This window comes from Emydura macquarii, unplaced genomic scaffold (assembly GCF_026122565.2).
Source record: "Emydura macquarii macquarii isolate MOO-44397 ecotype Brisbane River unplaced genomic scaffold, CSIRO-AGI_Emac_v2 contig_820, whole genome shotgun sequence".
Taxonomy (NCBI): domain Eukaryota; kingdom Metazoa; phylum Chordata; order Testudines; family Chelidae; genus Emydura; species Emydura macquarii.
In genome coordinates, this window is record NW_027130957.1 from 1266147 (window position 1) to 1281784 (window position 15638).

At 43.8% G+C, this 15638-nt stretch overlaps 1 protein-coding gene across 2 annotated transcripts in view; it reads right to left on the reverse strand.

Moving 5' to 3' along the window:
* The window catches only part of ARID1A (AT-rich interaction domain 1A), a 107305-nt gene that overhangs the window by 42762 nt on the left and 48905 nt on the right, over positions 1–15638 (reverse strand). For both annotated transcript variants that reach the window (XM_067543322.1, XM_067543321.1), the window contains 3 exons: positions 8716–8928; positions 7490–7957; positions 6135–6248 (listed from right to left, as the gene is read on the reverse strand). In XM_067543322.1, the coding sequence (XP_067399423.1) occupies positions 6135–6248; positions 7490–7957; positions 8716–8916 (783 nt within the window). In that variant the 5' untranslated portion in view covers positions 8917–8928. The remainder of the gene's footprint in view (positions 1–6134; positions 6249–7489; positions 7958–8715; positions 8929–15638) is intronic.

Genomic DNA, 15638 nt, shown 5'->3' on the forward strand with positions numbered 1-15638 from the left:
GAGAGAAAACGAACCAACGCACAAGGGCTCTGTACTGTTCTGAACAGCCATGGCTGATACAGCAGTGGGGGTGGGGAATTTCCTTCTAAACACCAGGTTAGACTAGCTTAGTACAAAACTGGAGGGAGGAGGTGGGAGGAGAGAAATTGCCACATGGACAAATAGCAAAACGACCTGGAGAAGCAGGTCAGAGAGAAAACATGTCACTAGAGTGACTAGAAGAGCATGCAGCAATGTCGGTGTCAGGATATTAGAGAGACCACATGGGGGAGGGAATATCTGCTATTGGAACAACTTCTGCTGGTTAGAGACACGAGCTTTCAAGCTACGGCAGAGCTCTTCCGTAGGTCTGGGAAAGGAACCTTTCCTGGCTCTAAGTAACTTTCCCAGACCTGAGACAGAGCACTGTATAGCTCTAAAGCGTGTCTCTCTCACCAAGCCAAGTTGGTCCAATAAAAGGTATCACCACACTCACCTCGTCACTAGAAGATTGTGCAACAGAGCTGCTAGTGGCATTCAACACATTTCTCAAGGCCATAAAGAGCTATTAAAAACAAACAAAGAAACAACTAAAGCTCAGAGAGGGGCTCAGGGCTTCAGAGAAATAGCAGGAAAGTGTTACCAGCTGCAAGATCATAGCAAAAAAACCCAAAAAACACAACCTGGAAAATTAACAGGAGAAGATACAGGGGATTTGTTGACTACCCCATTGTCAAAATGGGCTCTGTAGGAACCTTTGTGAAGCACCAATCCTTCAAATGCCTGAGGATTTCAGGAATTCTACATCCTGGGACAAGGTCTCAGGAGTGTCTTCCATCTAGACATTTCTGTGGTGCCAGTCACCATAGCATGACGTGCCAAATGGCTTTGAAATGTATACATTGCTGGTCCTGTTTCTATGACATGTAGTCAGAAATAGGAGCCAAAAGTCCAGAAATAAATAAGTTCACAAAAAAAAAAAGTTCAGCAGGAAGCCTCAACAGGGAAGGAAGCTGATTCTGAGTTCACCGTTAAACTTAACTATGAATATGTATTTCTCCCTCTAAGTCACCAGCATGGCTCTTAACTTGGTCTTCAGCTCTTAAAATTTAAATGAAGATATTTTTGCTTTCCCCCCCCCAGCAGCAACTTCCTCAAGTCAGCCTTTAGCCATCATTTAGTTTGCTGTTCTGCATAATCCCCCTGACTGGAAATAATCAGAAGACACTTTACTCGTAGACGCAGCTGACTGAACTCTCAAATTATTCTACCTTTCAATACCTACACATGTAAAAAGGGTGGGTGGAGGAGAGAAAGAGAGACCGACAGAAAAGTGGAAATAATGGTCTTGTAAATTTCGCTAATCCCACCAGCACTTCCTGACAGGCCCCAGATGCCAAGAAATAAATGGATGTTAAGTATTTGAGGAGGTAGAAAACAGCCAAATAATTCCCAGACTGCCACAACAGTAGAGCAGTGCTGCTGTTCATCCCTTCACCAAAACTATTATACAGTTTGACCCAATATAACCTAGACTGTAAAAGTATGAGGCCATAGTGAAGGTGAAAAGTGAGATTTGGTTTTAGCTGGTTACTGAATTCCCTTCTGTCCTCAAAAGGTAAAAGACCCTATTATCCCAAACATCCAATTGCAAGCGAGTGATCAGTACATGCAGTTGCTAACCAGCAGTATCCAAGAAGATCAGCTTTGAAATAGCTTTCAGGATAAGCCAGAAAGTCCCAATATCACAGCTAATGTTCTGCACTTGGGAAAAAAGTTAAAAGTTACTAGATAGATTTGAACATCAAGAGACAATTATTGTTGACCTAACTCTCAAAGCTTTCAGGAGCGCACCAAAGGTCTTTCAAGACAGCCAGGGATTGTCGCAGTTAGCTTGGAGGAGTCTCTCTTATGAAAACTAGTTCTGAATCAGGACTCCAATAAATAATTTAAACCTATTGTATACTTGCAGTTCCCCTCCTCCTGCGCTCAAAACCAAGCAGTGGAAGAGATCCATAACCCATAAACCTGGTGATCCAGAACCCTTTTTATTCCTCTTGGGCAGAACTGCCAGTACCAGAAGTCACCTTTTACAGTTCATCAGAAACACTGAAATTGTGGACTGGCACTCACATTCATGGTTGCTCTGAATGCAAGTTTTCCCCTCCCCAACAACTGTACGTCTATGTTTCTGCTTGGGTGAAGATTATCTCACCTTCATAAACTAAAGAGGAGTCCATTGAAGACTGTTCCTAACTGGAGATTAGTTTTCTGCCATTTTCATTTTGACAGAGAAGCTACCCTGTACCTGTTTATGGAGAGCAATGCCTTATGCCCTACCTGAAATATTACCATGGTTCCTTAGAACAAGAAGAAGGTCAGAGTCCCTTCAGCAAACCAACCTGAAAACACTGACAAACTTGTTTGGCTTCACCAGTTTAGCCACAAACTTTAAGATCTCCTGCCCTCATGGACAAGTACAAGGCTGGTTTGCAGAAAGAACAGAAAGTCAAGTTTTAAATAGGGGCATGTTTCTATTGGCATAGAAAACCTACCACACTTTAGGGCTACAAGGATTTGAGTACAGCATGCACTCATCGGAACAAGCTGAGAGAGAACACGCAGTCTAGCAAACTATCCCTCCACTGATGAATAAATGCACACATCAGTAATTACTGACAAGCTATACAGGCCAGATTGTCAACTAATGTAAATCGGCACAGCTTCATCAATGGTGCAACACCAGCTGAGGATCCAGCCCTACCATCCTAATTCCATCCTCTGATGCCGCTTACAAATCCACAAGCAAAATGACTATGAGATCCTTAGCAGGCCATCACCATCTCAGTTCTTCTGACATGGGAACCCCTTAGTGTCTAGATCTTTCTTCAAGCTCCTAACAAGTCCACACAGTTCTCTAAGTTTCCAAAAGAATTGCCTAAAAGCAAGTGTCTGTAAGCAAGAAAACCAACTTGAGACACAAGAGGGTGAACAAACTATCAAGGTCTCTCACTTAAGGGAAAATTAGTATCTTTTGAGACACTGAACTGCCATTTCCCCCTCCAGTCCTACTGAGAATGTCTACAGCTCAAGATGAGGCAAGAGGAAGGGGACAGAAGAAAGGATCCAAGCTTTGCACAGAAGAGAACTCTCTTGATTTCACCTAAACATTGCTGAAAGCCAACTCCTCTCAAGCCAGAGAGCAGCTATTAATTACTAGCTGGAGATAGGGTCTTCAGATTCTGCAGGAGTCAAGATCTCAAGAAGCTGAACACCAAACAAACTGGACGCTACTTGCCTAAGAGAGTCTCTTGCTGAGGATCAGAGGTTTAGGATCCCCTCAGAGGAAGAGATTTATACTAATGATTACATCATCTATTACAACAAGACACTAAGACAACACACTGTCCCTCCCATATACAAGAGTTATCTAAGTTTAGTTTAGTGAATTGCTGATGAAGACTTCTTGGGGAATCAAAGAATTCTTCAGAAAAATTCTTCACCCTGACAACTGAGGGAAAATTGCCTTTGGAAAGCACCTACCTGGATCTGCCACTGTTTTAAAGATATCTGTGTCACTGAGTAGCCGCAGTATATTTACTCACACACTTTTCAAGTCTATTATTCAGAAAGGGGGAGAGAGACCAGGCAGATGGACTTAAGCTATAAAAGCTCAATAACTTGTGAACCAAAGTGGAAGGCCAGACATATTTTGCAATCTATAGATGAGCAAACAAAGCATTAAATAAGTCTGTGAAATGAATTTCAATCTCGCAACATTCCTGTATTTCAAATTCTCACAGCAATGAAACAAACAAACAGCGGAGAATGACACAAAGATTAGTTCTCTAAATTTGCTGAAGAGATTCCTAGACCACCATCACCACCAGAAGCCAGCTTACACATTCCTCAGAGAGATCTTGCCTGAAGTGGCAAGAAGTGTCATGTAGCCTAGCTGTTCCTATCAGACTTATGGTTCAGGATCTCAGAGAGTTGGTTTTTTTTTTTTTTTTTTAAAAAGGAAGCATTTTCCCCCTTCACTGCCTGAAGTTTCAAAACAGGCACTAAGTCTAATGGAGCCATATGGAACCTCTAGCCCTTATATATTTAATATCTCCTAAGCAGAGAGACTGAGAAAACAGCAGTATTCTCTTTAGCCAAGGCTGCTCTAGATGTCTGTAATTAAGCAGCTGCATTTCACAGGTTGCCAGTTTTCAAGGCACACAATAGTGGCTAATCTGCAGGACCTAGGAAAGCACCTAAAACTTGCAAAGGTGAAATGCCACAGAACTACATTTGGTTCTATAAGGCACTTATATGACTACTTGGGAAAATCATTCTACTAAGGGGGACTTCAAAATCCTTGATCTACCATCCAACTTTGAGGGACACAGAGAGAAGAATGAAAAGCATATATTTACACTTTAACAGAAAAAAATCCCTAATAAGAACTGATATAAAGCTATTCTGCCACCAAACCTCCCAGTCCAGAATCCAAGGAAAAGATTGCCTATTGGAACAAAAATGGGTAGATAATATAACACTTGCAAATAATTCCTTTTTACAAATACAGAAGTTCTTTGAGACACTGTCTGATGCAGATCCCATTTCAAGTAGACCAGAGAGTTTACCAATCCCTCAATTCCACAATAGCGCCACTTTGAAGGTGAATTTGAAGAGGGCTCAAGGAGAGACCACATTTATCCATAGCACCACAAAAACAAGCTCCCACTTAACTCTGAGCAGGAGCCACTTCTGCTAAAGAGAACAATTCATTCCTATAATCTGAGTCAGATGGAATCGATCGGAAGGATTCATGGAGAATGCATCAGCAGTGCTACTAACCACGACACCTCACCGCTCAGACACAGATCAATTTCTTCAATAACTTCAGTAGCTTCACTTTCCCCTACATTCCAAGACAGAAGATGAGTCATAAGGGAAGGACTTGGAGAGAGGCAAAGTGGAAAGAAACATGCTACTTAAAGATTCTCCACATCTCAGAACAAAATCTTCAGAGTCAGGGTCCAAAGGACTCAACACTCAAATAAATTTAACCCATTTTGTTATCAAAGTTAGAGTCCTCGCTGCATTTTGGGGACATGATTTGCCCCTATGATCCAAGGAACTATTTAGAAGAGCTCACCACAGACCTAAAAACTGGATCCCATTGTTGAGAGGAACTTCTGCTATGCACACAACTTGTTTTCCCTTTGACCAATCCAACTGCAGTTTAGGAAGAAGCTTTATCCCAGATGCTAAAGAAAAAGAACTCCCCCACCCCCATCTGGTTATAAGTGAAAATAATCAATTCTTCACTGAAAACAAAACGAGTTCAACAGCTCAAACTCTTCTTTTGAAACAGAGGCAGGGATCTGCGTGGTCAGCTCATCCCAGACTTTTAAAGGAGAAATTTATCAACCCTCCCCACTAAATTCCTACATTCTAAGAAGTTTAAACCTAAGCATCTCACTCAACAAGCAGCCAGAATGCTGTACGCAATAATCAGATATGTTTACAAACTATATAATAGTCCGAATGTTTAAAGACCCCATAGCAAGCAGATTTGGAGTTTAGAGGAAATACTGTCCACTATCTGCAGTGAAAGGAGCTATCTACAGCTGATCTTCCTAACTCCAGTTACTGACTAACTTGTCTTATTCACCATCTGTTCAGTCAGGTTGGACAAAAGGTGCACAAATCAGCAACATAATAATCCACTGACACACAGGTAGTGGTTACAGTTGTGTTAACACACAGGTAATACTGGGCTGAACTGGAATGCCAAAAACCCGAAACAACCCAACACACACACACCCACCCACGCTACATTTTAAAAACCAGAGGCTGCCTTAAGAGTGAAGTTATCTTCAGCGACTGGAGACCTAACATAAAAACATAAGCATTCCAGAGTGCCAGCCTAATAAATATCGAGGCCAGAGCTTTCAGGGTTAAAAAAAATTGTTATCATCCACTCCATTACCTCTGTAAGTTGTATCTAATCTCCAGTGGGAAGCCAGAAGCTACGGACTAAAAGTAAGCAGCACAGGCAGCCGCCACTCTTGCTTCCCTCTGGAATACTACCAGCACTAGTCATCCTGGTGTGCTTCTGCTTGCCCTCACACAATTCACTTACAGACAACTTCACCACTCACCGGCAGGCTGGAGGGCCTTGACTGAAGATTCAAGTTCATATCTTCTTGTCCTTTACTGGAAGTCATTGAGGTGGCAGATGATGCCTGGGACCCAAACGAGTCTTGAGATAACTCCTGAAACACAAAGAAAACATAGAAGTGAAATATGGGCTCCACAGGAATCCTTCTAGGAGTATTCCTATAATGAGGAGGCAACAGTTTACGTACCAGTTGAGGACAATGTCCTCAACAAGGAGGGAGGCAAAGCAGAGGAACTAAGTTAGCATCCCCTGCCACACATCAAGGCTGCTAATGGACAAGTAGGCCAAGTGTCTGTACTAGAAGGAATTTCAGTACTAGGAGTCCAAAAAGATAGCTGAAAAATTTCACTTGTATGTTTTGTTTTTTTTACAATACAGACCACTTTAGAACCAAGTTCCTCTTGTAGGCACTTTTCTCCCCCTAACTTCTATATCCTTCCTCTGGCAACTATAGTAATTAATTATCTATTTTACTGGAGCTAGTCCAAAAAACAGGACAGTTTTCTGAGACGTTCTGCCGTGACTTTTGATCTGTTTCACAAAGATTGTGGATTTCGAAGGTTTTAAGACAGCTCCATGCTTAAATATTAGAATGTTAAGGCAGATGAAGATAAAATTATCTTTAATGTAACGGGCCTTACTCTTTGATTAAAGCCTCCATTTTATATTTGTGCTGGGTATTTCACTTCTCTCCAAGCGTAGGGCTCTACTTTTAAAGGATCAGCTCTCCCATCCTGTCTACATTCCCCACTCCTCTGACCTCTCCAGGTCACTTTGCAGACTGGGTCTACTCTTCATTTGCTTCGTCTCCCAATTTTGGTGCCAACCGTAAATTGAATTAGTTTACATGGAAAAGCCTCACCCAAGCAACAAAGTAGCTACAAAAAGCTTCCAGATGTTTGGAGTCTTGCATTGGGCTACAAAAGCACCAGGAAGCAAGATCTCTTGGAGATCTAGAAGCGTGTCATCATCGTGATAAACACTGCAGCTCTGTGGACCACTGGGAGACATTCTATGGACCACAGTTTGAAAGCCATTCAAGTGACAGGTCCTTTCGACTGGTATGGCCAATTAACAGCATTCACTAAGTACAAACAGTACAGTTCTTCATTTCCAAACCCTACAGCCTTGATGACCTTCCTTACGTAGCAGCCCACCTCTGTGCCTTTCTACAGCACTTCCGGAGGAGATGCAGACTTATGCAGAGCTAAGAGGCCGAAACATTTATTCGTTTAATCAGATGTTAGTTGGTTTTTAAAAACCACACAGAGAACTAAACTCCGTGAACTCCAGTAGTGACCTACACAAGGATATAGCAAGAAACAGAGGCCCTACCTGTGGAGGTGGGAAGCGTTGCTGGGAATACGCAGACTGCTGCTGCGGCTGCGGTTGTGACTGAGGGTATGAAGACGACTGCTGAGAAAGAGCAGAGGCGGCGGTTTGCTGAGTTTGCTGCTGCTGCTGGTAGGGCGACTGTGACTGCTGCTGGGCGTAGGGAGGCTGACTCTGTTGATGCTGCTGGGCCGTGGGCTGCTGCTGGGGATACGGAGATGGGGACTGCTGATGTGGTGGCTGGGACTGCTGCTGGGAGTACGGAGGCTGGGATGACGGGAGCTGTGGAGGTTGAGACTGAGGTTGCTGCTGCTGCTGATAAGAAGGTTGGGAGTGAGCGGTCTGGGCTGGGGGTGGCTGAGAGTATGGAGGCTGCTGCTGCTGCTGGGGATGAGGACTTTGCTGGTTGTAATATGGAGTCTGGCTCTGCTGTCCATATGCACTTGGGCCCTGCTGTCCATAAGGAGGAATCTGTAAAAGAGGAGAGTAGAATCACACACACGTCAGAAACAGTTCCACACGCATCTAGAACACCCCTGAATAGAGGTTTCTGCAGACACGATTCCAGGCAGCGGTGCTGGGCAGCTAACTGGAAAGATAATGGAAAACGCTGCTGCCTAGAGGAGTATGCCCCCGAAGTAACAGCGAAGCCGGTGGTGTGCCAGAGTCCCTCTGCTAATAAGAGATCTTAAATATGGACTCCTAAGGACTTTGCTGTCACGTCTATTAGGCCATCCTCAAATGTAAGTCAACCACCACAAAGAGAGAAGTCTCACTGCGACAGCCTTTTGAATTCTGCAAGAGATCAGTAGGAGCTGATTGTATCAAGCAGTGAGCCACCCCGACTTGGAAGTTTACACTATTCTGAGGAGCAATTGCATCTCTACGCTGGTTTAAAGGTTTGTGCAGCCGCTATTTTAATCCATTAGCTGTTTCCCCTCCTCCCCCCCATTTATATTTATGATAGGAAAGATCTATTGTCACCTGTCTGGAAAGCAAGGTCATCACAGATCCTTGTCCATTACATAAGGGTTCAACTGTTAAGGTCCAACTAGCTCACAACACGCAGGCTAAACAACAAATACTATTGTCACCTCACTAACTGAGGATGGTACATGGCTGAATTTGTTGAAGACTGGTTCCATTAGTACACACATTCATAAACCATATTTAAGGAGTTCACAAGAATGGGTTGTCAGGGAAGGTGTTTTTTGTTTTTTTGGCTCTACCTGTTGTGCATACGAGAGGCTGCCCATTGCACTCTGCGTCCTGCCTTGCATTCCCAGGGGATATCTCTGAGGAGTCTGTGGCCCGTATGGCTGTCCTGGATATCCATGTCCTTGCTGTGGCCCCGACTGAGGTCCCTGCTGCTGTGTGTATGGGTTACTTCCTCCATATGGCTGAGGTCTCATCTTCCCCATCTGATCCATTGGGCTGGATGGCTGTGAAGTAAGTTATGAGAGGTGTATAAAAACGGAGCATACATCACATTTGCCTACACAATTCTTACAACCATAAAGGAACTGGTCAGCCAGGAAGGCTGCAACAAAACCCAAGTTGCCCTGCATCTCCTCAACTAATGAGCTGACAAAAAATTGTAGCCATACTATAAAATACAGCACTACTCTCTGGAGTAGCAGCAAGTACGCAAGGCCTACAGATACTCCCCACAACACTAATCCAGCTCTGAGGAATCTTTTTACATACTGCCACCTCCTCTGAGGCCTAGAGAGAGAAAGTAAAGGGTCATTAGGACAAATGGAAGTCAGTGTATACACACTGGGGGACTAAAAAGCAGACGTTTCACACGAAAAATGGAAGATCCTTTCCCATAGCAGGGAGGAGTTTAAGCAGCATGAACACCACAAATAATTTAACATAACTTTTTACACTGAATTTATGTGATGCTACAGGTGAAAATGTAAATGTGCAGAAGTCTAAATGTTATGGCTCCCAAGGCATATGCTTGGCGTCAATACTGTCTTGCATATCTCTAGCTGCAATAGTTAATTTGCCCTTTTGTGCATTTAAATTCATCCACACCGTTGCATTAATTTCAGAGTGTGGTACAGGTGTACACACCAGTGCATGAGTAAAGCCACATTTCAAAAGTGTTTTACATGTTTCTTGTGTAATTTTTAAAACGCGTAACTATTATTTCTAAATCAAGTTTCTTCAACAATATACAATGCCCCCCTCATTAGCTTTTGCAGCCGTGCCCCTGGAAAGGATGATGATGTTTCAGAACAAAGCCTCTTTTTTTTTCAAGTTATCCAAGCACGCGTGCATTTGCAGCAGACCTTACAAAAAAAAGGCTACATCCAAGATCATTTTCCTCGGCTATAATTTTGACCAAAGTCAGTCCTTCTTTGAATCCTCTCAATTCCCCCATCCCCATCCGCTTCCAGCTAATCAGACTCAGGTTTCTGGTCGCTGTTCTCCAAGTCCTGTATAACTCTCCTTTCTTTACCATCGCCACACCCCCCCTACTCCACCCAAGGCAATGATGCCAGCCTCCCACAAAAACGTCAGTGCTTTAAACACCCAACCAGCCCATATGCTACCTCGTATGCACAGCTCTCTTCCTTTGATCACCTTGCAAGACTACCACTTTCCAAATCCCTTTTTAAGATCCACTTCTACCATGACGCCCACAGGAAGCCAGCTGCTTGCTACTGATAAACTTGAAGAGCAAAGGGGAAATAGTTTATATATAGCACCTAAAAATCAGAACCTTGTATTTCCAAGCTGTGGTCAAATCACCATCTTGACCACTCAGATTTAGGGTACAGCACATAGCGTGTCTCTTTAGACTGAGCTCCCCTGGGACGGTGTCTCTATATTGAAAGCACCTAGCATGCTATGGGCACTACCAGAAATAAAAAGCAAGTTTGACAGTTAAGTGGTTTATTTCTATAACACGCTATCCTAAACTAAAGCCCTTTAAATCAAAGTCTGTAAGTGAAAGTAATGTAAACTTCAATTTATCCCTGAGGAAAAGGAAAAAAAACTTAACATACATGGTCTGATACTTGTAACCCAAACAGGCTAACTTGTCTCTTCCTGGGCTGCTGCATGCATCAGCAGTGATATAGCACATGCTTCCTCCACCCCCTTCCAAATCGCCCATTACAGACAAGCATGCCTTTCATTGATAGGGCTTTAAGGCTAGTGCAGTTAACACGCTTGCTCTGGTTTAAAAAAAAATATCAGGAATTCTTCTTGAATCCTTTTATGCAATTTAACCCCTGTGCTTCAAGAAAGGAACAGCCAAGGTTGAAATACAGTGATGGGCCTATTGATCCAAAAGCTGATCAGAGGAGTTGGAGAGTGGCGGGCTATACAGCCCCTGCACACTGACGTTGTATAAGATGGAAAAGCCAAGAGGTAGTGATGCCTTTTCACTTCAGGATAAATAAAGAAATACCAAAACCCTGACTGCAAAAGGCTGGAGATTCTTCTCTGGACTGACACATGGGAAATCCTTTCGACAAAAAACCACAGAAGGAGATTACTGTGATTACATGTCAAAAACAAAAGCCCTGCCGCCAAGAGACAATTTTTGCTGCTCCTTGATCAGTGAAGTCCAGAGACCCTCTTGCTTACACCCTCCTGCATTCCTAGAAACTAAAGCAAAACTAGATGCAATCTCAGAATCTTGGTTAAGTTTTGGTGCGTTGAGAGCATTATACAACCGAACTTTTAGTCCAGTCATGAGCTGAATTTTCAAAAACCAAAAGTTGCTCTACTTGGGTGCGTGCTAAAAATAAGTGCATGATAAGCAAAGAGCAAAACTGGTCTTTGAAAACTGCCTTGGTTTTTTTTTTGTTGTTTTTTTTAAATAAATAAAAAAAGCACCACTCCTAGGTCAAGAGCTTGTAACATACATTTCAGTCCAGAGCCAGCTCACAGCCAAGTTCCAAACCCCCACTGAAGTCAGGTTGTAGAACGGAAATGCCTCAGACCCTTAACCGAAAAAGCACCATGGAAGGTCCACAGTTACCTAAACATGCTATTCTGGCTCTGCTACAATGGTGAGTCAGCTTTACAAATGTAAAAATTGTCCTAAACTGAGTAACAGATTAGCATATGGTGGTCGAGAGTGATGCTTCAGTACACACAAGAAGTGAACAAGGAAGACTTTTCTAGAGCTTCAAAGCAGGTGAAAGTGTTAAAAACGCACTTCTGCCAGAAAACAAGACGTCATAAAGGGAAGTCCCATACCTTTTTAAAGGGTTAAACGGAGTTAACTCATCTATGAGACGAACACGAAAAATATGTAAAGAGTCAGTCCCACAGTGAAAGCAGAGGTTACAGAGCAAAGAACACTGACAGTTTGTCTTCACAGCCAACCACCCCTTTGACTTTTATGACAGTCTATTACATCTCTGTTTTTTGTAGGGTAGGATGGGGCACAGATAGAGAAAGGGGAAGAGTTTCTCACTACACTAATTTTGCAGTGCTTGAATTGGCTTCATTCCGTTATTGGTCAGTCCTGGGATAAACCAGAAAATTTCCTTGGATTACAAAATTCGCACCTTAGATTTGAATTTATTTCTGACCAGATTTGTCATCCATGTTTGGGGGTGGTATGGGGGGGAAACAAATGATAAAAATAATAAAAAGCATCCCTGGCTGTTTAACCCAGAGAAGCCCTAATTGATTCCCACAGTAATTAACCTGCATTTTACCTCCAAGAGTGGTAGTTAAGGAAATCAGCACTGCTATTTATAACTCATCTCAAATTGAGGGCAGACTGCCTAAAATCTAACACATCCCAGCTGTACTCCTGTTTGAACTGGGGCCAAGGGAATTTTTTAAAGCAATCTTGGCACTGAATGAATGACACCAACAGTATGAGAGCGCGTGTGGTTGTGTTGTGGTGACGTAGTAGCGGAGGTGGAATGGGAAAGGGGGGGAGCAGTGTACTGCAATCCCTCTCTCATGCATGCGCTCACTTCACAGGCCCCAACCCTACGGTCCCTGCACAATGAGCTGGGAACAGCCCATTAAGAGCCCAGCACAGGAAATGTCTTTTCCTGTGGAAGCCTTGAAGTGAGAAGCACATGGCTAATCTGCATAAAAGCAAAGCCACACCGCCCCTGCCAGGAAGGTTAGTGCTCATAATCTCTGGCCACGAGGCTGGCTGCCTGTGAGGACTTGGACCTGCGCCTGATAACCCAGAAAGAGCGGAGAGAACAGATGGGTGAGGACCCCGGCAGAAAACAGCACCAAGTCACGTGAGTCACCACATGGCTCTGCAAGCACAAACTATTGTTTGGCTGCTGTGCTCCTCCTGTACAAAAGACAGTGAGCCTATTTCCTGCAAATTCAGGGAGAAGAAGTAGACGTTACTGCTGCATCTCCTCTTCGACCCTATCATGCTCAAACTAGTCAGAAGACCGGGATCACTGAGGCTCGGGACCTGAGAGCCACCAAACCGAGAAAAGCTCTCGCCAACAAAACACTGATTGACACCTTTCTGCAAGCTCACCGATGCTCACCTTTCTGCAAGCTCACCATCATCAACTCCCCACAGCTGAACCCAGAGGGGATCTTATAGAACTGAAAAAATAAATTAGATTTCTGCTCAGAGAAGATTGTCCTCTTTTCCCTGTGTTGCAAGCATAACACTAGCCAGGCACAACCAGCCTGTTACTGGAGAAACTAGCAAGCAAGCTGTCTTACATTCACTCCATCAGCACTAAACTAATATTGGAGAAGGCCAAGGGAACTACACCTCTCCACTCAGAAGCCAGCCTGCTCTTTTTCATTTCTACAGAGGGGTTTTTATCTAGATATCAGGTTTAACTATTTAAACAAGACAAGAGGGTGAGGTGAGCCTGTTCCCCGGAACTTTAAATATATTGCTTCTACTCAAGTTCACAAGTTGTTCAAACAAGTAGAGAGCTGTCACTGGTTCACTGAACGTGAAAAACACCTACAGTGGTTTGTTGAAGTGGATGGGATACAGGATCAGAGGCTTTACTCAACCATTTTCCAGCACTTTCCACCCCATTTGAGGACACTGCAGTCCCATTACCGTCCCCCATAAGAGAATATGACCCATAAACAGGTCTTTGATAGCTGGCAATTCAGAAATCATTGAGAATTTACAGAGAACTTGGCTCTTGAATTCAAGCATTCAATAATGGGTCTGAACCAAGCTAAATATCTACAAGAGGGTGTGGCAATGGAGCATTACAAATACAAGCAAGTCCTAATTTAAGTGAAGAGGCTGTAGTGAATAAGGACTTTCAGTGCTGGCTCCAGTTCCATAAATTATACTACCAAGAGCCATCAAGAGCTGGGGTTTCACTAAATGACCCTTGGGAATCTCTGGAACCTGGCCAGATCCGTAAAGGCCGAAGTGTCTAACAAGATCCCATATGAATCAGAAGGATGAAGCATTAAGCCGTACACAGCAAGCCCAGTTTCTACAGCACTTTAAATAAAAAAACCTTACGGAGATCAATATACTACAGGGGTCAATGCACCGTAACAAGACAGACACTGGAAGTTCTCAAACACTCCCTGTCCTATGCCCCACCGGGTGGGGTTATGGTATCTGCATATGCACTAACAGGACTTAAAACCCCAGGGGCAGCTCCTCAGCTGGCATAAATTGTCATAGCTCCACTGAGATAGTTTATACCAGTTGAGGACCTGTCCCAAGGAAGCAGATGGGAGTTCCTACCTTACCTTGTGTCACTAAGGTAATGCCACAGAAGTGGCTGGAAACAAAGCACATTTCCTGGGTCAGGGGGAAAGGTCAGGGTTATGGTAAAGGAAACAAAGAGAGAGTTAACATTCATCAGGACCAAAGGCATTATGGCAGTGCTGCCCAAACTCTTCCTCCCGCGCTCTCCTCCCCCTTTACCAGTAGCAGAACGTGTCTGTGCCCTGCCCCGGGCTGGGGTCCATGGCAGAGGCCGGGAGCAGAGCAGCAGCTGGTAGCTGAGAGCAGGAGCCAGGGGCCAGTTGCTGAGAGTGGAGCTGGGACCACAGTTGGGAATGGAGGCGGGGTCGGAGCACAGCGAGACTGGATGGCATTCCCTCCTCTCCCCACCCCATCCCCTCATGGGGACTGGCCCGGGCCCCGCCATGGCCCCCTGGACATTCCTCTGTATCCCCCACGAGGGGCCTGCCCCAAATTTGAGGGACCACTGCATTATGGTTTAGAGAACCCTTCTTTCGGTTGGATTCCATTGCCACACCTCCATTTTTTTTTTTTTTTAAAATAAGTATTTATTTGGCATTTGGTGTCTGTTCACGTCACCTGCTGCACAACCATTTTCATGGCTCCACCAAGTGGCGTTCTGAAACTCTCCCCACAACATGCAAGCCAACTTTAGCTCTCGCGCAACTAGTCTGACAAGTTCACGCTGAAAAGCCAGGGCACAGAACTAATGAATATTCTCATTCAACAGTAAACAGAACTCATCTTCTAGTCAGAAGCACTTTCATCTGATCTGTTTAAGGTGTAGCTGTCTGTACGTAAGGTCAGCATCCCAGTCTGAACTCACTGTCTTTTATAACCTTCTGAAAGGCCAGTTTACTAGGTCATAATCCATCCATTTTTACGTTTCTCTTTACAAGTCTGTCCTTTCAAAGATGAAGTTTGAGGTAACTGAAATCTGGTAAAAACCTGTTCCCTCCCCCAACATAGAGGATGTTTCAAAAGAACATCAGATTACAGAATCCCATTAAAAGGAATCACAGGACGAGAAAAGGCACTTCCTGAAGTATTTTCTTTTCCTGCTTCTAACGAAAATCAGAACTCCCCAAATTTAGAATTAGGACTTTCACAATGAGGGAAAAGGAGGTGGAGGAGACATTTAAAATGCATCCTACATTAACACACATCAACATTCAGAAAGATCTTAGTCCACTCCGGACAGGAAAGCCATTCTAGCAAATTCCCCTTCAGATCAGAATGAACTATAATATGAACGATCCTCCAGCCCATTCCACAGGGCTGGAAGGGACCTCGTGAGACAGGATCAAGTACACCTAGACCATCCCTGACAGGCATTTGTCTAACCTTTTCTTACAACCTTCCCTGGAAGCCTATTCCAGTGCTTAACTACCCATGGAGTTAGAAAGTTTTTCCTAATATTTAAACTTAGATCTCCCTTGCTGCAGATTAAGC